Source organism: Lagenorhynchus albirostris, chromosome 1 (assembly GCF_949774975.1).
Source record: "Lagenorhynchus albirostris chromosome 1, mLagAlb1.1, whole genome shotgun sequence".
NCBI classification, from domain to species: Eukaryota; Metazoa; Chordata; class Mammalia; order Artiodactyla; family Delphinidae; genus Lagenorhynchus; species Lagenorhynchus albirostris.
Genome location: NC_083095.1, coordinates 172,086,884 through 172,112,495, shown reverse-complemented (window position 1 = coordinate 172,112,495; position 25,612 = coordinate 172,086,884). Strand labels below are relative to the sequence as shown.

The 25,612-nt window shown below is 41.1% G+C and overlaps 1 protein-coding gene across 3 annotated transcripts in view; it reads left to right on the top strand.

The window, feature by feature from the left end:
* The window catches only part of USP6NL (USP6 N-terminal like), a 143,775-nt gene extending 119,169 nt beyond the window's left edge, over window positions 1-24,606 (top strand). For 2 of the 3 annotated variants that reach the window (XM_060160149.1, XM_060160158.1), the window contains exons 9-16: window positions 964-1,073; window positions 3,231-3,279; window positions 4,879-4,999; window positions 7,921-8,015; window positions 8,673-8,738; window positions 8,831-8,930; window positions 11,421-11,573; window positions 21,114-24,606. In XM_060160149.1, the coding sequence (XP_060016132.1) occupies window positions 964-1,073; window positions 3,231-3,279; window positions 4,879-4,999; window positions 7,921-8,015; window positions 8,673-8,738; window positions 8,831-8,930; window positions 11,421-11,573; window positions 21,114-22,531 (2,112 nt within the window). In that variant the 3' untranslated portion in view covers window positions 22,532-24,606. The remainder of the gene's footprint in view (window positions 1-963; window positions 1,074-3,230; window positions 3,280-4,878; window positions 5,000-7,920; window positions 8,016-8,672; window positions 8,739-8,830; window positions 8,931-11,420; window positions 11,574-21,113) is intronic. The other variant, XM_060160169.1, reaches the window with a different exon arrangement.
* The last annotated feature ends 1,006 nt before the right edge of the window (window positions 24,607-25,612 follow it).

Genomic DNA, 25,612 nt, shown 5'->3' with positions numbered 1-25,612 from the left:
ATTGAAAATATCCATCAAGTGCCCAAACCTGTGGCTAAAAATAGATCCAAGCCAAGCACAGAAATTGCGAGTTTCAAAACTTGAAGATAGAAGCTCCTATAAGCTTCTAGAGAGGAAAAAATAGATTTCATATAAAGAAGAAAGAATTAGAATGGCAACACTGGAAGCTAGAATACAGTGAAGGCGGTGCCTTTTGAGCAAAAATATTTTCTGACTTAGAATTCTAAAATAGCCAAATAGCTAAGAAAGAAGATAGATTTATCAGACATTCAAAGTGTCACAAAATTTATCTCCCACACGCCCTTTCACAGGAGCTACTGGAAGACAAGCTCCTCCAGAACAACGGAATAAGCCAAGAAAGATGTGAGATGCAGGAGAGAGGGGACCCAAGCAAAGGAAGGCCTAGCCGATGGTGAAGGGAGACCCCCGAGACTGCCGCTGAGTAGCGGGTCCAAAAGCTCTGGAAGCCAGGTCTGCAGGGAGGGTGCCGGTTCTGTTAGAATAGCACCAGGAGAGGTTGATGCAACTTAAAGTGAGTTTGGATTGAATTAGTGACACATATGTAGAAAATGAAGCAAATCAAGAAACAAGGCAATGATAAGCCCCAAGGAAAACAAGAACATTGTGCTAGAAAGAAGAAAGGGAGCATAGTGAACTGCATGGCTCAGCTGTGAAGAGTCTTAGGAACACAAACTCCAAAACGCTCTCCATCCAAAATGAAAGTCTAACTGTACTGGCAGGATGGGAGGGAGAGGAGGGGATGGGAGGAGGGAGAGGAGGGGGTGTGGATGGAGAGAAACCTTTCATTGCGCACCTTTTCATATTGTTTTCATTTTTGAACCATGGAAATGGCTTTCCTAAGTCAAAAGTTTTTTAAAGAGAATTATTTTACCATTTGTCATAGGCTTTTTGACAACCGATTTCCATAAAAATGTGCTTTCTTCCCCTCTTTTTCCTCTTCAGAAATTAAAACACAGAGCACGGGGTTGTTCACCTGATATCAGACAAATAGACCTTGATGTCAACCGCACCTTTAGGGACCATATCATGTTTAGAGACAGATATGGTGTGAAGTAAGTAAAGTTTAGTATTATGAACTATGAATAGCATGTACAAATAGTCTTTATCAATTTGAAATGTCAATGTTTGGAATGTCTTGTATAGACGATAATTTTGATTCCAATTCTAAGGGTTTAAGTTTTGCTGGATCATTTGTTCCATATTGTGTACAATTCAGGAGCTAATTTAACTTAAATTTTTAACCTTTGACATAGTAGGTGCTATAAAATTGCTATAAATCATTTTATGATCTGGGAATTCTTAAATATTCTTAAGTATTCTTAAATGGTAGATACTTTTATTAAAAGTGTTATCAAAGAAATGAGAGATTGTGTTACTTTTTGAGAGCCGTGTCATCAATAAATATATTCTTAGACCCTTGACTCCATGCAAAGGTGAAACTAAAAAAAATGGGAAATACGCAAATGAAATGACTGTGACAGTTTAGGAATGAAAGGTACAGTTTTGCTGACCTCCTATCAGTTAAGGTTCAACCAGGGAAAAAGAAACCAGTAAGAGATGTAAACTAAGGGATTTATCGTGGGGAATTGGCTTACACAGTTGCAGGGACTGACTAGGCAAGTTCAAGATCTGTAGGGCGGGCCGTCAGGAAGGGCAGCTGGAGCTCTCGGGTGGGCGCGAGTGAAGCCGCGGTCCACAGGAGGAGTCCCTCCTTCAGGGAACCCTCGGATCTGCTCTTCCAGCCTTTTGACTACTTGACCCAGGGCTTCCCAGATTATCTAGGGTACTCTCCCCTACTTCAAGTCAATTGACTGTGTACTTTAATGACATTTACAAAGCACCTACATTAGGGTTTGAATAACTGGGGGTTGTAGCCCGGCCAAGTGGACACGTAAAGCTAACCATCACAGTCCACCCTCGTCAACTTAATTTCCGCATAAAGACGGTAAAGGCATGCTCTGCCTGACATGGTACAGCTATTCTACTTACGACTGAAAATATGCTAACCCCCTCCGCACGAAAAGATGCAGCGCCCTTGGACAGTGTTTACTCTTTTTGCGTTGATATGTGTAACCTAAATTCTGTGATATAAAGTCAACTATTATTAAACATCTTATGTTAGATGATAAGGAAAAGAGAAGGAAGAAGACACATTAAAATATATACACAAACATATTGATATCAAAATAAGGAAATGCTCAAAACAGATATAATCAGCAGTTCTGCGACTGGGCATGTGGTCACTGCTGGTTGGTTACTTACCTTCCCACCACCCACCCCATATTCCCTTTGCCCTCAGCAAGTGCCTCGGCTGGCTGTGGTTCTTTGCCTGGTGGGGGGACCTAAACCTTTATTCCTGAAGAGTCTGGACCATCAGCAGTCCTGCCTGAATTTGCTTGTGGAGGTTATCTGTTGACTTTAATCACAGGGTTTGGTTATACTCAGAGGCACCTTAAGTGTCTCCTGTGTGCTAGACATGCTCCTGCTTACGTCCACTGTGTCCTAGCACCCCCTTCCCCTAGTGGTCGGGAGCAGTCTCTCCAGCCGGTACAGTCACCTCCTTCCTTGCCTGTTGATTTGGGGGCATGAGGAGCCCAGAGTGGCCGGGTGGCCGTCTTGGCTTCCAGTTCAGTGGAATCATTGTGTCTCCTGGTGGGGACATTCCTCTCTTTGGAGCCAGGACCTCTAGAGCAGCAGAGCCAAGCATGTTGTTAGTGGACCCGAGAGGTAACGGTGTGTGGAGCCACTCCCGTTCCCACCCCTGGATCCTGGGAGAGGCAGCGCTGGTGCTGGAGGCTGATTTCGGGTGTATACCGCCTCCTGGGGGACATGTCCCCCGCCCCCCGCAAGGTACTTCTCGGAGCTGGCAGTGTGAGTGAGTCTTCAGAAGGCCGGTCTGCAGCTCCGTCCAGCCGGCTCCTTCTATGGGGATGATTCTATAGTGAGAGTAGTTCAGTGAAAGAGGGGAACAAATTGAAGAAACTGTGAAGCCCTTCGTGCTTTTTGCTGTAAATCCTTTCTGTCAAATTTAGCCTCAAGTTTAGACTGTATTGTTTAAATTTGAGCTCGGAGATCATTTCCTTATTACAGTAGTAGTTTTATCTGCATTATCTGTTTATCTTCAAACTGTTGTTTATTTTTTTAAGTTTATAATTTTAAAAATATGTGAAAAAAACTAAATTGTGTTCAATGTAAATTTCTTTTTCTAGGCAGCAATCCCTGTTCCACGTTCTTGCTGCATATTCTATCTACAATACAGTAAGTTGGAGCACGCCTGCCCACAGCTTTTTGAGTCGTGCTCTGAGCACCTGGAGGAGATCTTTGGGCCTCCCTCCTGACAAGGCCCTTTTGGCCTGCATTGCTTCATCTCAGGACTGGATGGTCTCCAGGTCTCTGTGGATCTTCCTGAGGCTCCCGTGGCCCCCCTGGCGTCTTAGAGCAGAGCTGGTTGGGAAGTGGAAAAACCACAGTATGACAGCGAAGCTCACTTTCCCCCTCTTTCTCCAGACTGTTTTGTTACGTTTTGTGTTGTTGTTTGTCTTGTTTTTATTTTAAGCAGGTAGGACTGGAATGAGCAGGCTAGGAGGACAGGAAGTGGTAGCTAGGTTAATTTCCGCCTGACTCTTGGTGACTCCTCGTTGCCCTGGGAGGTTGCCTTTCAGGATCACATTTCGTTTATTCAGTGAGGTCCAGGTGGGAGACCATATGTACCTACTTGCTGTCTCCTGGAGTGGGCCAAAACGAAGCTTTTAGGTATTAGAACATGTTATTCTTAAGGCATTGATTACTCTGGGGGGAGAAAGATTTGGGGGGAAAGATCAACTAGTGTCGAAACCAGTGTAGATGCCAAATAAATGCTTGTCAACTAGATTCCAGGAAGGACACCTTGAACCTTGGGGTATATCATTTCTGTTATAGTCAAAACCTTTAAGTTACAAGGGACAGAAATTCACTCAAACAAGGGCAAGTTAAAAAGGATTGATTAAAGGGACTTCTCACAGAAAAGAAGCTCAGGGGGGTTGGAGCTGGAGAGTGAGAAGCCTCCAGTGAGAAGAGCTTCCCTTTCTCTCTCTTCCACTCTGTGGCCATGTGGTAACTCTGATTGTCTCTGGGAACTGTTCGTTCCACTGATTCTCTCTCCAGATTGCTTTCTTTGTCTGCTTATCTGTTTTTCCAAGGCTAGTATTGCACCCATGGACTCACCATGACCATTCTGTTCAAGTACATACCACCATCGGATTGCAGTCTCTGTGGCCTTTATTCAGTTTTCTTAGAGAAATTAGGAAATTAGTCTTGCAGCCAGTTAATGGTTCCCTGGGGCCAGGTGTCCTCTGCTCCATCAGCTTTGGTTCGCATGGCACAGACATGAATCTCTAAGGCCATGTCATAAGCAGGGATTATGGGGAGAGTGGGCAGTTCTCAGGGAAGGAGCATAGGCTGGATAGTACCCCGCAATGTGTCTGTATAAGGGTCCGGAAGTGTAGAGGAGAAAAGACAGCAAATTTGGGAACTAAATTTGGGAGCAAAGAAGAGGACTATTGAGCTGAGAATCACACACAAAACAGAAAAATAAACAGCCTTTACAGAAGGTGTAATGGTACTTACTGAACAGGGCTCAGTAAAATCCACGTAGGTTAGACTTGCCTGTACTTCTTCGTTTATTCTCCAATACCAGGTGCATTCTCTGATAGTATGTGGCTCAGTGCTGTTGAGATTGTAATATTTCTCTATAGAGTTGCCATTAAATAATGTGTTTAGGCATTTTCTGATTATTTTCTACATCAGCTTTTTATATGTGCATGTACATGTAATTCGATCTGAAAACCCCCAGTTTCTCTGTTCTCATTTTCTCTTTAGGAAGTTGGATACTGTCAGGGGATGAGCCAGATCACAGCCTTACTCCTCATGTATATGAATGAAGAAGACGCCTTCTGGGCCCTGGTCAAGCTGTTCTCGGGCCCCAAACATGCTATGCATGGTAAGAAAACCCCATAGTTGATCATCAGCAACAAACACGGGAGGGAGAAAAAGGCAAATTCAAACAAAGTCAGACTTTGGAAGATGATCGGTAGGGTTAAGTACAAAAAAATGTTTAGGGGCTTCTTTAATTCATTAGTGTTTGTTACTAGTTTCTCATTTAATTCTTCTCTATTTCTAAACTTTTCTGTTCACGTTTATATTCCTTCGTGTTTACTACAAAGTATACTGTTGACATTTTAAAACTCTTTCCTTACTTGGCCCAGTCAGGAGAAACTAATTTAGGTTTAGAAGAATTTAGGAAAAACTGAATTATTGAGAGCTTTTGTTCAGAACTTTTGGACAGTCGTGCATTCAGTGAGATGTCTCCTATTGACTGGATGTTGTGATGTCTGCTTCTTTGTCAAAGAGTATTAATTGAGAAATGACACTTAGGTGTTTAAAGGAAAGGTACACCATAATTAAGTAGTTTTGTATTTCATGTGTGTGTTTCAGTTGTTTCAGCTGTAAAATTGACTCCATTTTACAGTAAAAAGGCTGATAACATATTCTGGCCACTTTAATATTTCAAAACTTGCATAATTTTTTGGTTTTCAAGTTAGAAGGAGGTTTTTAATAACGTTTTCGTTATATTTGCCAAGCATATGCAGTAAACTTTACTTGCGAGAGTTTGGATTGCAGCTTCTCTTGGAAATAAAAGTGGCATTTGTCCGTATAATGCAAAATTATTTTCCCAGTGCCACTGCGTGTGATAATACTAAATTAAAAACAATTTTAACACTAATCACTCTGAGAATGGACCATCTTAGTTCTGTTTTTGAATGTTAAAGCTTTATGTGGTAGGGAACCTGCCACATATTAAAGTAATATTTTAAATTTTCAAAAGTATGACCTTCCATAGACCATAGTTTATTAAATCTCACATTCTTACCATGTGGTTATTGTGGGGGCATTTTGTGTGTGTGTGTGTGTGTGTGTCTGTCTGTCTGTCTGTCTGTTTCTCCCTCAGTGTTCCCTGTGAATCTTTTAAAAAATAAATACTGTCTGCATGATAACTGTTTCTGGTCACTTTGCATCCCATAAAGAGACTCCAGTAGTAAGACACATTATATTGAGCTGCCATCCAATAGACAGTATCATTTCAAAAGACATCTTGAAGAAGAATAACTCTTCTTTATCAGTCTTCATTTTGCTTTACCCTGAGATGGTGTTGCTGATATATCTTGAAGTACAGTGGAATGTTACGGTTTAAGTAGTATGTAATTATGTGGAATACCGCCCAATTTTAGAAAATTCATTCTTTTAAACAAACCTGATAGCTTGCTTTCAGTAATTATTGTCACCAGTCTAATCTATAAAGCAGTATTAATTTTACTATCCTAACATTTACATTACCAAAGCAGTTTAGGTCATTATTATGGGTAAGTTTGTACTTAGAGATATTTGTTTCAAGGTCTGCCTGTGAAATTATATAACTGAAGGTTACCTCAGTTCTTTGCATTTCCTGTATGAAAGTGGTATCACTTACAAATGTGTAGAATAAAGTGAGGGCTGAAGAAAATGAGATTTAAAATATCAAGTCTGGGACACCACTGAAAAGTGAAGCAGAGTTGGGTATCTTAGCACCCTTGGGCACTTGTGTATTACTGAAGGGATTGCCTTTTTCAAAATCAGACTTTTTATTGAAATTCTTCCAACTCCCATTCCTATCAAATTGACCATGAAAGTGGCACAGAAAGAGAGACATGGATTTTTTATGGACTCACTTCACTGGACAGTGTTACGAAGGGAGGAAGTTGCTGTCTGGGAAGTTTTACACGCGCCTTAGAAAGCGGAGAATTACCTAAGAAGTAGCCCTTCCCTGAAGATTATAAAGCTGTGTTTCCCAGCAGTGTGTTCTTTGGGTTCTTGGAGGGACGTAGTTTCACTTTTTGGAAACAGGTGTGCTGTGCGGAAAAATGGACTCCAAGAGCCAGTAAGGCTGGGAGATGAGCTAAACGAAGAAAACCAGGTTTCTTTAGTCCATAAAGCAACTTAGAAACATTCAGAAGTTCATATGCCTCATGAACATAGGCAAGAAGGGTACATATAACACACAGTATTTGTCCTGGATTCTTTCAAAAACAGAACATTTAGTAACATCTTTCGAAGTTAAGTAGAACCCAGGTTGGAAAACACTAATGTGGATAAATGATAAATTCATTGTGTGTGCATCCTTCTTAAAAGATTATATAGAATATCTGAAAGGAAATTTTTTAATGAAAATAGATGTAAAGTTCCATGACTTAAATACACAAAATGAATACTAACTTCCCATTTACAGTTACTTCCTAGAAATCTTATAGATTATATTGTATAATCAGTTGGGATAGAATATATTAACATCGATCATATAGTGCCTGTATGTTTTAGCTGATGTTAAGTGTCACTTATAGAAAGGATTAAAAAGTGATAATAACCTTGGCATGGTATTGGAGTAAGCCTGAAAAGGGTAATAAAATGTTTGTTATGTAATGTATTAATGGTAAAACAAAATAAGTAATCAAGATTAGAATAACTTATAAAAATGTGTACATATAAGACATGACCCAGTACTTCAAGAGAACAGATAATTTTGATAAATGGCCTCAGTTTCCATTTTTTCTTAGTTTCCCTTTTAATTCAGAAATATTCTGTCCTCTTTTATACTTTTACAAGGATATAGAAGATCCTTAGCAAACACATACTAGACTGTAAGTTTCATTAACCAATTCTTATACACAATTGTTTCCTTGGAGGGGAGGAAAAATATTTGGGTGATTACTGGATTCGTTGTTCTTGTTGTTGTTGACAGTTAAAAGATGAAAGAAGTATGTTGCACTTTAAAATAGAGATTTCTGTTGGTATTGTTTATGAAGTATTGTTTTTATGTTTATATTCTAGGATTTTTTGTCCATGGTTTTCCCAAACTCTTGAGGTTTCAAGAACATCATGAAAAAATACTGAATAAATTTTTGTCCAAGCTTAAGCAGCACTTGGTAGGTAGATGTGACATTGACTTACACCCACCTACACCAAGAATAAAGCTAGAGGACTTGAGTGCAGCCATTGGTCCCAATTACCCTATTGATTTATAGTCTTGTCCATGTCATTTACTGAGCAGTTGTAATTCCCAGTTGTTCAAAGGACGTTAGATTTGTGAAATTTAGTATGGATGAACTATCACAGCCCTAACTCATAGAATCAAACTTTGAAGCTGATATATACGAACAATATAGTTTTTAAGGATGTGTGATTTCTCAGTGATTTGGGAGGTTTTTTAATCACACTAAAGTATTTTAAGAGTCATACAAACTCATCCTCAGTGAACCATATACATGCTGTCCTGTAAAACACAGTAATTTAGTAAAGCAAGGTTACATCCCTTTAGAATATATTAAAGAGAAGCAAAGTGTTGTATTACAGTCCTATCTTATGAAGGGTTTATTTTCAGGGTGATTTTCAAAAGTAAAATTGAGGGAGAAGAGGGAGTCAGGAGAGAATAAGTGGAACTACTCCAGCACGAAAGAGATTTGTAATGAATGGTTTTGTTTAGCTGTGACAGCTACCTCCAAAAACCTGCCTAACTTTTAGTATTATATTGTCATATTTTGTGTGCTGCAATCCAGAAGTTGTGAAGTCTTTGTTTTTTCCAGGATTCTCAAGAAATCTACACAAGTTTTTACACAATGAAATGGTTTTTTCAATGTTTCCTTGATCGGGTGAGTATTTATTTACAAAGCCAAATCATAAAATTACAAATTCCAGCCAAGGGCAAACTGTTAATCTTATTTCTGTTTTGTTTTAATTGTAGACTCCCTTTACACTAAACCTCAGAATATGGGACATCTATATCTTTGAAGGAGAACGAATTCTTACTGCTATGTCTTACACAATCTTAAAATTACACAGAAGTAAGAAAATGTTTTAATTATAAAGATTTCACAAAAACCTAGCCTTGTTTTAACTTTGATTTCTCATTACCCACCCAAATTCAAATTCATTTTCTTTCAGTAATGAGTTTAAAAAATTCTTGGGAATCAGTGAAATTATCTTCAGTTGGCACTTTATACTTTCATTGGTTCTTCCTCATGACCAGAAGCTTACTACATTGGAAAACGTCTTTGATTTTTTTCTCTATGTCATTTTCATCTTCACACTTCAGTAGAATGCAGTGTATATGTTTCACTAATAATAATATTCCTGTTAGTTATTTGTTTCCAGGGGGGATCCCTTATTTCTTTTCATTGGTCTGAATCTCAGGTTTGTAGTAGGAAAAGGGAGAGACTAAAGAAGCCAGGCCCCTTAGCTAAAAGGGCTAGTGAGGACGTTTTCCTTTACTGTGTCCTTCACCCAGGAAAAAAGCATCCAGCCCCACGCCGTAGACCAGAGTTGGGGAACCTCCAGCTCATCTCCCTGTTTGGCTGCTTTGCGGCCTCTGAAGCAAGTACAGTCCATGTCCACAGTTGCCCAAATGTAACGCAAGGCTTTTAAAAGCCTTCAGTTGCAATATTTCAAGGGCTCTGTATATTTGATATGCTGTGCCTTAAGTCAAGGAATTCCTTAAGTCAAGGAATGAGAGTTTCTCTTTATGAATATGAAGAACGTTTTTCGTCTTAAAGTCTCAACCCAACCTTAAAACTTTGGTGACTCATCTTGTAACAATGCAGAGAAGAGAGTCACTGGAAGCTTTGGAACCTCACACAACACTTCCAGCCTAGGGCACAGCCTAGGTTCACGTTCATTGTATACTCTGCATCCTATCTTGTTCTTGAATGATCATCTCTTCAGTTGCCCCCATAACTTATAAGCTAATTGAGGGCTTGGGGTCATGTTTTATAGTTTTTCTCCCTGCTGTGCTTGGCTTTGTTCTAAGAATGTGTTAGGTACTTTGATAAGAGATTGCTTACTTGAAAAGCGTGGCCTTCAGGAGCACCAGATTATCCAAATTCTAGGTTGGAATGAAACTTTGAAATCACGACTGTATAGTTTACTCTGAAAGAAGAGGATTCAGAAGTGTTGTGGTCCATTTCCCTCCCTCCCGCAACACGCAAACCACAACACCAAGATGAAACAATTTGGCAATGAATTATCTCCCAAGACTCGGGGTCTATCATAACCACAGGAAATCAATCAATTCTCTCCTCTCACCCCCTTTACTTCTTTTCTCTCTTTCTGGATTATGAACTGACAAAAATGTAGAGCAAAAGTATACTCTTAGTATACTAAACATCATTAGTTTACATTAGTTAGTTTAAACATTATTAGTTTAATGTTCCCTAAGCAGTGAGAAAGTAAAAACATGATGTTATATTTCCCTGTAGCTCTCTTCCTCCTCTTAAATTATGTTTTACTTCAGACTCTTACTTAACTTTGACAAGTAAAAAGTTTCTGTACCTTTTGTAAATAAACTTTAAGCATAACAGTTAGTTTATATCCTACCATGTCATTAGATTAAATAAGCTGTGGAAAACCTTTGTCTGCTGCTGTGTATTTTTTCTTGTTAGGAAGACACAGCTCAAGGACTTACATGAAGTTCCTTCACCATATAAACCTTCAAAAACTGGACCAATAGTTAGCTGAAGCTCGTAAGATTTTTTTCTTGTTTTTTTCCCTGATGGCCTTACCAATATTTAGAGACATTGTTACTAAAAAAATAAAATAAAATCACACAGTGATTTTAAACAGTAAAAAAAAATTAGAAGCAACCTAAATGCCCAATATTAGAAGACCAATTAAGTAAAGTATAGAGCGTACAATACAATAGACTCTTATATAGTTAATGATGGTGGTATAAAATGTTTGTTGAAGTAAGAGGTATCAGTGATGTACGCCATCGAGTGGGGGAAAAACAAGGAGGTGAATAACATGGAGAGTATCATTTATTTTTGTAAATTGATACACATGTACATACATCTGCTTGTAGGTCATTGGCTAGTGGATCTTAGCTGATTTTTACTTTCTGCTTTGTATCTGTAATTTGAATTTTTTCATAAGTAGAAATAAAATTAATAATCCAGATTTTTGAGAAATTCTGAGACAGTTAAAATACAGACCTAAAAGTGGATGTGCCTATAACAGTTGGAGCTCCGTATCAGTGAAACAGAAAGCGCACATGTCATCCTGGGTGGCTTTGGGGGAATATTAATACCCAGGTCCAGTTATTCTTACACCAACGAGAATGTATTTAGCAGCATTCGCCTCTCCCCGAGCCCCCAGGGGTACCTGCTTTTCTCTGTGACTGCTTTAATATCAGAAAAGATGTTCGTCTTACTCAGTTTCGGTGAAATTCACAAGGCCATGTATAAATTGTATGCTGTGCCCTTTTAAAAACATACATCACAATAGAATACATTATATTCTCAACCTAAAGTAGCTTTGTTTACCTTTTCCTCCTTTCTCAGAACATCTTATGAAATTGTCTATGGAAGAACTTGTGGAATTTCTTCAGGAGACCTTGGCAAAGGATTTTTTCTTCGAAGACGACTTTGTAATAGAGCAGCTCCAGATTTCTATGGTAGAACTAAAGCGGGCAAAGTTAGACCTTCCAGAACCTGGTAAGGAAATAGCCAGACTCTTTATGTGTAACTTACAATTAAGATTGGAAGACACGGTGCAGTTAACGTGGGCCATTTCTGTTTGAAAACAGCAGCATACTTGTGATGACATCACGTAAATCAGATTTCTTAAAATCTTCGATTTTAAGAAAAATTGAATAAACATATTAATTAAATCTGCCTCTCCTAATAGAGTCCCTACTTAAATTTAGGAAGTTTGATATACAAATAATGTTATTTCAACAGAAGTGACCATGGTGCTTTAAGCTACCATAACAGTAAGCGCTTTTTACTTTCGTCATCTCGTTTTGTGGAACCATACGCAGTAACAGAGCAAGTAAAAGTCCCATTTTCTAGAAGAGGAAACTGATACTAAAATGCTAACTCCGAAGCTGCAGAACCTGCAGACACAGCATTACTGCTGCCACTAGAGTCAGAGTTTCCTGACTGCTGATCCAGGGCTCTTGGCAGTAAGTTGCAGTATGTGTGTGTGTGTGTGTATATATATATATATATATATATATATATATTTTTTTTTTTTTTTTTTTTTTTTTTTTTTTTTTTGCGGTACGCGGGCCTCTCACTGCCGTGGCCTCTCCCGTCGCGGAGCACAGGCTCCGGATGCACAGGCCCAGCGGCCATGACTCACGGGCCCAGCTGCTCCGCGGCACGCGGGATCCCCCCGGACTGGGCACGAGCCCGTGTCCCCTGCATTGGCAGGCGGAGTCCCAACCACTGTGCCACCAGGGAAGCCCTAAATAATATATTTTATTCATTTACTTCAAAACATCTTCCAGGACCACCTGTTAGGTTTTCTGCTAGGTGCTCTGTTGGGGATTTAACTGAAAAGAATGACGTGCTTCTTGCTCTCAGGGTGCACAGAGGAGAGACAGAATTTACACAATAATAGAGTGTGAATAGGGTCATAATAGAGCTAGAAACAGGATAAATGGGGGAAGATGGTTGGAGGGTGATACCGGGTGAGTGGAAGAGAAAAAAAGAAAATGTGGAGAGAGCACAGTAGAAAGAAATTTTAAGAGCACACCTTTGCTAAAAACCGAGATGCTCTGCTTTTAGTTATTTAATTGCAAGGGGTCTAATCCGTGTTCTCCGAGGTTTGTTCAGGATTCACTAGAAAACAAGCCGTCACAGCAATAATGGAGTGTGGGCCTGGGCCCTGTGAGACCATCACCTGTGCTCTGGAAGGTCACCCCTCCCTGGTGCAGTGTGATGATGTCCCTTTTCTACTAATTCTTTCCTGTAGCAGGGAATGCATTTGGAACAGCAGTTATTAACTATATTCTTGCTATTTCAACATTTATTTTTAAATGTCTTGCCTACTTTTAAAAAGAGTTTAAGACAAGTTTTAGTAAAAGACACATAAAGAAAAAAATATATGTATGTAATAGAACTATTTGAACACGAGAATAAAATCTCAAAACCTGTGTAATGGAATGGGATGATTTAGCATCTAACTAGCAGCTAGTATGTATTGAATGCTTGCTGTCTGCCACATACCACACGCACTGTCTCATTTAATCCTTAAAATAACTCTAAGAAAAAGTACTCGTCCTCATTTTACACGAGGAAACCTGGTAGCAGTCGTTCGTAAGATCTTTTACTAGGAAATGGTAGAAAGGGGATGGAGGGTAGTGTGGGGATAAAAGGAGAGGGGTGGATAAATAACAACGGGAACACTGGTTGATGTTGCTCTGCTCATGCTGGCAGTTAAGGGGGAACGTGGTGAGGGGGCTCCGCACCACCCGGGCCTCTGACCCGGTCCACCCTGCTGAGTGCACACGGCTTGGCTTAAGCCTTGTCTCCTTCCTGAAGACTCGGCCAGTCCCCCACCTCCCCAAAGCCGCAGAGTTTGGTCACCGGTATTTTGTGCTGGAAACGTGCGTGCCCCGTGTGTGCATCTGTCCCCACACTCGCTGGGCGTCACCCCCGTGCCAGTTAGTTTGATGTCTGCACTAGACAGTAAGTTCCTGGAGGACCGTGACCGTGTCTTCGTGTCTCCAGCACCTAGGGCAGTGCCTGGCATAGAGTAGGCATTCAATCGATATTTTTTAATGAACAAATGAAGCTATAATGTATTTTTTAGGATATAAAAACCTATCGTCTACAAAAGGTTAGTGGGAGGCAGTTTTTGGAGGTGATGGAATCTTTCTGTATCTCGATTGCACACACAGACAAGTCAGTTTAGTTATGTGTTCTGTCTCAATTTTTGAGGGTTTGAGTGCGTTTTCACTTCTATTTGTTTGTATACTGGAAACTGATGTTACACATGCACAGCAGTTTGTACTGTGTTTGTGACTTGAAACCCTAGGAAACACACAGTACAGGTTTTAAAAATTATTTCACAAAGATCTGTTTAATTTATGTGGCATTAAAATAGGTTTATAAAAATAAATGTGTTAAATAATTATGTCCTTTCAGCTTCCCTTATCTTTCAAGTTTAATCTGCTAGAAAGGAAGTCCAGCCTATGAGCCTAACTACAATAAATTTTTTGGATTTTTTGAAACTATCATAGCTATAATTTTGAAAGCATACTGTATTTCTTTTGATCACCTTGTTGAAAGCTGTAATAGTGTTTGAATTGTATATTCTTCTGGCTTATAGTACATTAAACAGAAATGGAACTGCTCTGTTTTTCAGATATAAATTTGAAATCAGTAATTTTGTGACAATATTTGAAACCTTAAATGGACTTAATATTTAATCTGGAAAAAGGAATAAGATGATTCTGTCCCAGAAGAATTTTCCTGACAGTGGTCCCCACCATTTATCACTGAAAACTGTTAGAACAGTCAGAGTACATGTATTCTGTTGCTGAAGTTTAAAAGTAGAAAGTTGCTCACAGGGAAGAGCATTGAGAGCACTTTCCTGTAATTACGTATCCTTGGGCGAAGAAAGCTGCTCAGGTCTTCAGAGGCAGTCTGTGAGACTTGTAGTTGCATGTGGTGTCCACTGGGTGGTGACAGAGACCTGAGTAAGATCAGAGACGGACCAGCCCAAAGGGGCTTGAGACTCTCCCGTATTTCTTTAGGGATGCTTAGGAGTATTCTTTTCGGTGGCTTTTCTTTCTTTTTTTTTTTTTCAAGGAAGAAAAAATAATAAGCATTTTTGCGTTTATCCTGAAATATATCAAGCTGTAGTTCCTTTTTTTTTTTTTTTTTGAGCAGAGTAGTCTAATTGTTGGCACTGGCATAAAAATACCATTCACATAATGGAATGCTAGTGAAAAATATCATTTAAACTCCTGGTTTTCAGGGGAAAATGTGCATAATAAATATTAGTACTTATTGCCTGTTTATAGCTATCTCTTTTGACATCAGTTATGCTTGAATCTTTTAGTTACACTCAGTTGCTGAGGGGTGAAAGGAGATACTTAAACCAAACAAAGGCCAAGTATAGCGGTGTGTGTTTTGGGGGACAGGTAGTTCGAGGAGGTTAAGGTGAATCTATGAAGAGATTGTACAAGAATGGTTAATGCTTATTTGGACCTACTTTTGTGGGAAAGGGCAAGGGATATTTATTAGCATATGAAAATATGACGATGGCATATGTACTTCTTGGAGGGTCTGCCTAGTACGGCTTCAGCTCAGGGAAAGTTGAATAACTAATCTTCACGGAAGAATCGCCTTGCAACGAGGTTGGGTAGATTTTTTTCTTGATTTTGTACTTACACACAGAGGTCAGCTCCCCCAGGCGCAGGGCTCTTGGGTTTTGGTGCTGTGGTTGCCGAGACTCAGCCTTGCTCAGTTTTTGAGAAACAGGAGCAGGTCCCTGCTCAGACTCATGGGCCCCAGCGGCCTCGGGGGGTGGGGGTGGGGCGATGCTCCACCTCCCCCCCCCCCCCCCCCCCGCCCTGCTGCCCTCCACACTCCTCCCTTCTGTCTCCCGTCCTCTCCCTCCCCTCCTCCTCCCCCCTCTTTCTCTCTTTTCCCCTCTGGTCCCTCCTTCCCACCCTCTTCTCACTCCTCTTGAGAGACAGCCCTTCCCATGGTCACGGTGGCCCTGAGGACCCTTAGAGATGCCAACAGCAAGTGCACATTTGCTCGCTCTTGAATCACTGAGGAGCTGCGCTGTTCAGAGGGGTTGGGTCACTTACAGGAATAAACTGGACATGGCAGAGTCCGTGTGTCATCAGTCAGCAACTGCTGGTGGCCCTACCCTGCTCCCCTGTCCCAGGTCACTATGGACAGTAGGTGTAGCCTGGCACTGTTCCCAGCACTGCGGCCCGGCCCTGGCACCGGGGAATAAGCTTACCCTTACCAAGCAAGGCCTCCTTGCCTAACTTGCATTACTGTCCTTAAAATTGGGAGGAATTAGGTTTCTTAAGCACTTCCATTTTAGAAAGCTCCTTCTTATATCCTTGTCTACTGCCTTTTTCAAATTACTTTCCTTTCTTCCATGCTTATTGATAATCTTTATGGGGGCAAGGAGGCCATATCCTCTAAATGTCTTTGTACAGTCGAGGTATTCACCATGCACCTCTTACAGAATCCTAGTTCCTAGTGAGAGATTGACATTCAGAAATTAATTAGATGCAATGTCCTTTTGTCTGCACTGGATTTTTTTTTTCTCTCCAAACCCTGCTATATCTAGTTTCATAGCTACGTAGATCTTGGGTATTTATAACCGTTATGTTTTGGTACTATTTGAATGGTATATCGTTACTCTAATTCAGATTAATTACATTTGAATGAGTGGACATTTTGTCAAAACCTTACCTTACCTGTAATTCTGTTAATATTTTAGATGCTATAGGAAGGTCTGCAAAATAAGTAGGACTGCACTTTAAGTAGGTTATCTTCTGCTAAGGTGAAAGGGAAATGTATTATGGGCTACCATGAAAGAACTTTAAGAAGCTGCTTTTTTGATATTTTAGAACAGTCACAGATTTTTTTTTTCCCGGTGTGGATTTTGGCCTCTTGACCATTAAGTAAATGGAACATGCTAAAATTTTCTTTTAATTCTAATATAATGTGTAGATGCATAGAATATTAATGTCTCTTCCTTAGAGAAATTCGTGTATTGACTTGAATATAAAGTAGTGTTAAGTGTAAGGTGAGTACTTTTCTTACCCATTATATTGAAAAATTAAAACTCCCTTGTATGGATGACACGTACCTTTCCATTTTGTTTCAGGCATGAAATTACCACCTCAGTCCATTACTTCCTTCTTACTTTTTTATTCCTTCTCCTGAGAAATATGTGCCTTATTTTTGTAATCCTGCTTTTTACCCTGTGTCCTATTAGTCTTTACTGATATGGGCCTTTTATGTATCCAAAGGATTTCAGGATGGAAGTCTATGGACAATAGAATACAGGAACAGGACGTGATGTTCAGTTTTCTCCCCTAGTACCTCTTCCCCCTCACGTTCTCTCTCCCACCACCACTGTAAAGTGTTCTTAAAAAGTTTCTTCCATTGCATCAGTCCCTTATTAAACCCCACTGTACTTCATTTCAGTTACTCCAAACCTAGAATATTGCTTAAATTCTGGGTACCACACTTACAAAGATGCCCTTTATCTTTATCAGCATCAGTAAGTAGCTACAGCTGAATGTCTGCGTTTCCATAGGAAATCACAAGAATCTGTGAAGTAACGGAACTCGAGTTACCCCTGTGGGTCTGTTACTGCCTGTGTCCACCCTCCACACTTATTGTGTTCAGTTGTCTTTTTGACCTGGTTTTGTAAAATAATTTTTTTTTTTTCGGTACGCAGGCCTCTCACTGTTGTGGCCTCTCCCGTTGTGGAGCACAGGCTCCGGACGCACAGGCTCAGCGGCCATGGCTCACAGGCCCAGCCGCTCCGCGGCACATGGGATCTTCCCGGACCGGGGCACGAACTCATGTCCCCTGCATCAGCAGGCGGACTCCCAACCACTGTGCCACCAGGGAATCCCCTAAAATAAGTTTTAATTACTGTAGTTGATTTCATTACATTGTTGACATTGAAAATGTCCTAGAACCATAAAAGCAGATGATCATAAATAATGAAATATGTGACTTTTCACTAACAGGAAAAGCAATCCATAAAATTTGTGTTTAGTAAAAGCAAATCAGTTTTGAGGTTTAGGATGTAGACCGAAGGGTAGTGTCTTAGTCCGTGCGTGCTGCTACAACAAAAGCGCCACAGACAGTGGCTCAAACAACAGAATTGATTTTCTCATGATTCTGGAGGCTGGAAGTCCAAGATCAAGGTGAGGGCAGGGTTGGTTTCTTCTCCACTTGGCTTTAGGTGCTACCTTCTCACTGTGTCTTCACGTGGTCCTCCCTCTGTGTGTGTCTCTGTCCACATCGCCTCTTCTTATACGGTCACCTGTCATGTTGGATGAGAGGCCCACTCCGCTGACCTCATTTAGCCTTAGTCCCCTCTGTAAAGGCCTTATCTCCAAATGCAGTCACCTTCTGAGGTTCGGGGTGTTAGGGCTTCAACATAGGTATTCTGAGGGGGCACAATTCAGCTCATAACAAGGAGGTGGTTTTTAGACACAGACATTGCTGAGGAAGAGAAAAAGCAAACGTTTATTCTCTGGTGACTCGCCCCCTGCTCTGGTGCCCCGTCCACCTCAGAGGACACAGGGCATGTGGCTCTGTCCCAGGGCTACACTTGCCAGGCCCTGCCCAGCACGTCACTCACATTAATCAGGTACCGGCCTTTCCTTCCCTCTTCAATGTCACCCCCTCTGGTGTATTTCGGCAGGCGTGACAGCAGAAGGAGGTGGGTTGCCTGCGCGGGGTCCAGAGCCCCCTGTCTGACCACTGCCTCTCCAGCTGGGCATTCCTCCTGCTCTGCCAGGGCCACTCCTCACCCCACTGTTGACCACAACTCAGAGGGACCCGTGGCTGCAGTCCCCGAGGTGGGGGGGGAGGAAAAACCCAGGAGGCCCCACCTCTCTTGGTGGCCCCGTCCGTTACTCCACTGTGGAAAGGGTGTGAGCACTAATCCCATCACGAGACTGCACCCTGTGACCTGATTACCTCCCAAACCCCATCTCCAAACACCATTACATGGAGGTGATGCTGGGGAGTTTCAACATGGGTTTTAGGGGGACACAGACATTCAAACCATAGCAGATAGCTAACCCTCGAAAAACCTAATTTCAAGCAACTGTTTTCGTGACTTGTGAATTGATAAAGACTGAAACCCCAACGCAGGGTCTGGGCTGAGAGAAGCAGGTGAGGCTTCCGCTGATCGACAGTGTTCTAGGGAGAAGGCGTGCAACCTGCAGCAGCCGGGCAGCTTGAAATCTGTTCTTCTTTTTTTTGTTTTTTTAATACCGCTGTGGAGAATTTTTAGAAACATTTAGAATGAGTTCATGGGAAGTAGAGTGTTGGCGGCTCTCTGCAGGCTGCCGGGAGCCATCGAGTGGTGGGGACGTGGGACGGCTTGGAGGGCTCAGCGTGAGGATCTCCACAGCTGATCTGTCTGTCCCTGTAACGTGCATCTTGCAGGCATGAATTAGCACTCTCTCCAGGAGCCACTGTTTTCCTTTTCTTTTTAATGGTTATGTTTTCCATCAGGTTTTCTACACACCAACCTGAAAAGGCTGATGTTATTATCTGATGAAATATCAATCGGCCAGTCCAATTACTCTGTTGTGCGCTTAGAGAGTTGTCAGAGTGGAGGCGAAGAGAAAATTCCTGCATTCGGTTTTTCTATCATATCTTCCAGATAATTTGTGTTTGTTGTGGTTATTTTCTTACAGGAAAGAAGGAATTCATATGTTTCCTTGGGACTAAATGGATAGCTACTTGTAGAGCTGATAAAAACTTGGGGGACACCAGATAGATTTTAATTTTATTTTTATTGTTCGTTTTTTTGTTTTTTTGCGGTACGCAGGCCTCTCACTGCCGTGGCCTCCCCCGCTGTGGAGCACAGGCTCTGGACGCGCAGGCCCAGTGGCCATGGCCCACGGGCCCAGCCGCTCCGTGGCATGCGGGATCCTCCCGGACAGGGGCACGAACCCGCGTCCCCCGCACCGGCAGGCGGACTCTCAACCACTGCGCCACCAGGGGAGCCCCTTATTGTTCGTTTTTAACCTGATAGGCTGAATGACTACTTGTGAATATTCTGGACTAGGGCTGCATTTGAGTCAACTTTCTCACCTCAATTCCAGATATTTCATATGAGGCTAGTCAGGCTGAACTGGAATGCTCCAGACTATTTTACATGCAACATTCATAAACAAAGCTTTTCTCAATGACAAGCATTTTCAAGTTTGGGTTATCGCTTAAAATAGTCTGTCCATATATCATAAAATGTCTTTATTATAGAAAGATGCAAGAACCATGTTGATTATGCCAAGACCACTGAATCAGAAAAGCATAAAGTATCTTTAGCTCAATAATTCTTATTCTGGTAGCTTAACTATTTAAAGGATATCGCATTGCCATCATTCTCTACTCCCTCCCCTCCCAAAGAAAAGCTCATTGAATTATTTTAACATCTTAAAGAAAATTATAGTATGTGGGTAAATAATACAATTATCATCACCTAGACCGTAAGCTACATAAAAATGAGGCGGCGTCCGCCTGCTCACAGCTGGTGGACTCATGGCTTTCCTCAGGAAACATTTGTTAGGTGGGTGGGTGGCGGAGCATTTGAAGAGTGCAATGACTTATTTTTAAGTGAGAATATACGGTTTTGTAGTAATAGAAGACATAAAAAACATACGTCTTAAGCCTTGGAATTTTTACAAGTGGAGTCTGTTGTTTTTTTCAGGATGGTATTTAGTGGAGTCCATATTGTGGATCATTTTAAACACTGTTTACAAAATGCCCAAGTTATTGCATGTTCCTTTAAGTCCTCATTAATTTTCCCATGTTAGTTATTTAAAATGTAAAACCAAAAGTATCTAATACGATTTTCTCTTTCTTTTTTATTCTTTTTCCCTTTTTTTTGCATTTAAAGTAGGACCCTCTTAGAGTAGTAATTTGGAAATAGAGAATGCCGTCTCTTTGTATATGGTGGAAGGTACTTGAGAGAATAATAATAAGCTATCTGGGGATAACTTGGAGACCACAGTTGGTCATCAGTTAACTTTTAAACTTGGCAGACCTGCTTGAGGTTGTTAGGAACCATTTTACTGAGATTCCAAAACTGTTTTAGTTGAGGTATGCTTAAGTGGAAGGAATGTAACGGTGAGACACTGAACTACTGACCTGCAGGATTGTTTTAGGAAAAGAAATGAGAATATCAGCTTCTCATTCACGGTAAAGCAGGTAACTATCTTAACAAAATATAAGAATCATATGTTACACGATTGTATGATCCTTACTCATAAGGTTATAAAATTTTCCCATCTGCACATTGCATAATAAGACTTTGAGTTTTGGTATGCCTTAGTATGAATCTCTCTAAAAAATGCTTCTCCTAAGCCACTAAAATTCTGTGTGTCTGTGTATGTATGTGCATGTGCTTGAGTGCACACATGAAAAGTAAGCAGTTATTCATGATATAGTTCTTATATTTGATACCATTTATTCATGCACTTATGTCACTTATGAATTGATCTTTCCCTTTAGGTAAAGAGGATGAATTTCCAAAGAAACCTTTGGGACAACTTCCCCCTGAATCTCAATCAGCTGGCGTCAGTCACCTGAGCAACGGACAGAGAAGTGTGGGCAGGTCAAGTCCGCATCTGGACGGCAGGAGAGAGAGCGGCTCGTCACCTTACAAAGCCCACGAACATTCCCCTCCCCATCAAAGTAGAACAGGTACCCCCGAGAGGGCACGGCAGCTGCGGCGGAAGTCGGTGGACGAGGAGAGTAAAAAGCTTAAAGATGAGGTGGATTTTCAAAGGAGACTTCCATCGGGTCCACAGGACAATTCCAGGCAGTATAACCACGCAGCCGCTAACCAGAATAGCAACGCCACTTCACACATCAGGAAGGAGTTTGTGCCCAAATGGAATAAGCCGTCAGATATCTCAGCTATTGAGAAAACCGCCAAGTATGCCATTGAAGGCCGAAGTCGGGCTGCACACCCCACGCCGAGAGTCACCGTCCCCGGTTCCACTGATCCGTGGGCCCCCAGCGTCAGGCAGAAGGTGAAGGTGCTGGATGCGGACGAAGGGAAGCGTGGCTCCACAGCCTCACAGTATGACAACGTACCCGGGGATGGAGCCAGCGCGGCCCTGGAGCAGGCGCTGGAGAGGGCGCGCTCCCAGAGCCCCAGGGGTGCGGCCTACCCTCACAGCCCAAGGAGGCACGCTGAGCCCAGCTCCAGTCCATCCAGAACCCCGAACACGTTTACATTTAAATTACAGCCTCCGAATTATGCAAAATATCCATCCCAGTTAGACGGGGAGGATCGAGGGGCAGCACACCCCCCATCTTACAGTGACCCCCCCACTTACCAGGGCAGTTCTCCAAAGCGCATCCCTGCTGCTAACAGCAGCTTTGTGTCTCCACCGTTTCCCCACGGGACACCAGTGAATCCTTCCCGGAGACCTTACGGTTCTACTCTTTCGACTGATGTTTCTCCAGAGAAATCTTACAGCCGCGCAACTCCTCTGGTCCAGCCGTCCAGTCGAATAGAAGTTCTCCCTGTTGATATTGGTGCTGCGGGATATTCGGGCAATTCAGGGTCACCAAAGAATGGGAAATTCCTCCTTCCTCCAGTGGAATGTTTGCCAGATAATAACGGAAAATGGTCGGAAGTTGGTTACACATTGAGACCGGAGATGCACGGACAGTCGTGGACTCGTGATGCCAACCGTAGCCACTTAAGCAGTTTACCCAAATACCCCACCTTTCAACACGTCCCCTATCAGGACCACACCCTCCCTGCAGTTTCAGTAGATAGTCCGGTGCGGTATCGAACTTCCCCAGCTCTGGAAGATGCCAGTTCATCTGGGTATCAGTATTCAGGGCCCTCACCTCCAGTATATCACTACAGGAATCGGGATGGACTCTCTATCCAGGAATCAGTATTGCTGTGAGAATTGATCTGTACTTGCTGCAGACGAGAGAATAGAAACCATATGAAACCTACATTGCTATGTTGATAATTGCCAAAGCAGTATTTTATACAGTTGTGAACAACTCGCACAGTTCTCGTGTATGTCAGTAATAAGAATATATGGAAGTGATTTCATCCCCACCTAGATGCTGCTTAAGATGAGCTTTTAACTTGCATCATCACTGAACCTGTTAAAAAGAATTTAACCTGGAAACATAGCAATAGTATTTAGGGATGCACGCACAGTTTCATTTATATCTTTCTCCAAAATCTGAATATTTGTACTCTGTTAGTCCATTCTATTTTGAGTAATGATACAAAGCACTGAAAAACTGTAGAATAGATATTTTAAGGCTATGTGTAGTGTACGTGTCTTTTAATAGATACTATATGCATCTACGCATACACGTTTGAACACAGAACTAAAGAAATGTTAAAAAAAACAACAACTACTTTTCATCTAGATCCATGGAATAATTTATTCTACTTCTTTTCCCTACCTTGTCTTTTGGTCATGTTTTTTTTCCCCCCTTATATTTTTAACGCAGGTCCTAAACTGACTTGAGGGTTTGCCCTGGCTTAATTCAGCATCTCACGGAATGCTCAGCTTTCTCGTTCAATTGCTCATTCAGTTTTCAATCTGAAGATTAAAGACATTGGAGAGAAAGGCTAACCACTTAATGGTGCTTAAAATCGGGGCAGTTTAATTTTATGACCAAAGGTGCAGTGCGCAATGTATTCGTGTTCACCAAGAGATCAGCTTTCGTGCGTCTGTGCCCTTTTTTCTGGTCTGACCCTCGCAAAGCTCAGAGCAGAGTGTTCCTTGCCAGATGCCCAGGAAGTACACACAGCCCTCCGGCGGATGCCAGCAGGAGAAGCTGCAAGTTACTGATCATCAAGCACTCACACGGGGCAGCAGAACAAATTCCTTTACATTCATTTGAAAGCAAGATTAACAATATGGTTACTTCTTACTTCTGCCCCTTAAATTACTGTGGAGTCTCCCCGCAAAGGGCCCCGGGGTGGCATTTACATGATCTTTTCCTGGCCCTCTTCTTTAAAGAATGTAGTCAGTGAATATTGCTGCTCGTAGGCCGTTAAATTATCGCTGTGTAAAATTGTAAAAACTGATCCTAATTATTACTAGGAACTTCAGATTTTGGTGGGTTTTTTGTTGTTTTTTTTTAAATAGCGTGACTTTCATACTTTCAAAAATCTTTTTTTTTGGTTGTTTGTTTCAGTGAAAAATTCAGGTTCATGGTAACAAATCAGCAATGTCTTTCAAAATCATCTGTTACACTACAATGACCAAAACACTGACCAAGTTTTGGGCACTCTAAGAAAGTATGCCTTTGGGTTTCACTGGAGAGCTTGTTTTCAACATTACTTTGATCCTATTTGAACAATAGGGAATAGAAAACCTAACATTGATGGTTCTTCTTGTTGCAAGTTGGGGCTTTAAGCTTTCAAGGTACAGAAGTATGTCTTTTAAAATGAGAGTAACATTTGTTTAGCTAGTGAATATGACAATGTTTTTATGTATATAATGAGCCTAATATAATTTTAATCAACTTGGTAGTGATGTTATTAAATGGCAAAACAAATGCAGTGTATTAGCAGCCAAACACTGCACGGAAACTCCGATCCACCAGGCTCCTGGTTCAGATCATGTGGAAGCTTAGAAATAAATGTATATAAAATTGTAGCTGGGGATGTGAATTCCAATTTTAAACCATGATTCTGTGACTTGTAATAAACCAAGCTGTACAATTTAGTTTATGATAGCAGCATCAGAGCTGTTCCAAAATATATATATATATCAACAGTGGTAAATACTGTAGATTTATATATATATATATATATATATATGCAAAAAATATATGCACACACACTATTTTCTTATGTCACCTATGACTTTTTTATCTGTATACTTCTTTTGATGTGATTGTTTTTAACATGCTAAATAAGTATATTTTGTTTTGTGTCTTTTATGTGCTTTTTTCAGATGGCATCTCTGATTTTTCTAAAGCTAGTTCCTTTCTAACTGAGCAGATACTGTGTAGCGTTTGCCTACATGACTTTATATGTATCACAGTTGTATATGTTTTACTAATTTCCAGTAGTTCTGTATTTAGAACCGCATCACCTGCCCTTTATTTGATTTAATCAGCCATTGTTAATAGTGATAAGGTATTATTTTCAGTCTTCCCCCGTTAGAAAATGTAGATCTGTTAGTTTTTCAAGTAGGAAAATATAACTCAGAGTCATTTTGCCACCGTACAATTTTACTCTTTCAAATTTATCTTTTAATAAAAGATAAATAGTGGAATAAGGATAAAATATGAAATAACATAGGCGAAGTATATTTATAAAAAACATTTGGTGAGGATCTTCATGGTGCGGAGACTGATTTTGCTTTAACTACATGTACACGAGTAACTATTTTGCCACTATTAAGTCTTTTCTTCATAGCAGTTTTGCCTAACACAGTAAGCACTTTGATATCGTTTTTATATTTTAATATTTAGTTTGAAAAGTTAAAGAAACTTAGACCCAGTGTCTCAAAGGGTTTTAAAACTTCGACTCTTTCAGGTGCTTATGTTGCTTACAGGATTTTTAAAATAGCTTTGAGAGCTGGGAGATAGCCATAGCTGTCAAATCAGACACCCTGGTATTGCAGGGGAGGAAAAAAAATTCTTCTTCCTTCTGCCCTCTAGGTTCTCCACCCAGGCCCTGTAGATTGGACTGACAAAGGACAGACCAACGGGAGAAAAGCAACTGGAAGGTCATTAACACGTGCGTCCTGCATTCACGTGGTATCCGGTTATCAGTCAAAGGGAGGGTTAGCTTGGGGTCTCTCCACCCAACCTAGTCAAGGCAGGGGTGAGGGTGGTAAGGGGGAGAAAGGGCACTTACGGAAAAGCAAGTGACTTTCTGGAAAATAAATGGGCCTTAAGAGAGCAGGTGGGAGACATGATCGTCTGTGACGGGGTCTGGTGGGGCGCCAGAAGAGGAGGTTATAGAGTTGCCCCAGGAGGGGATTTAGGAGAGTTGTGTTCTT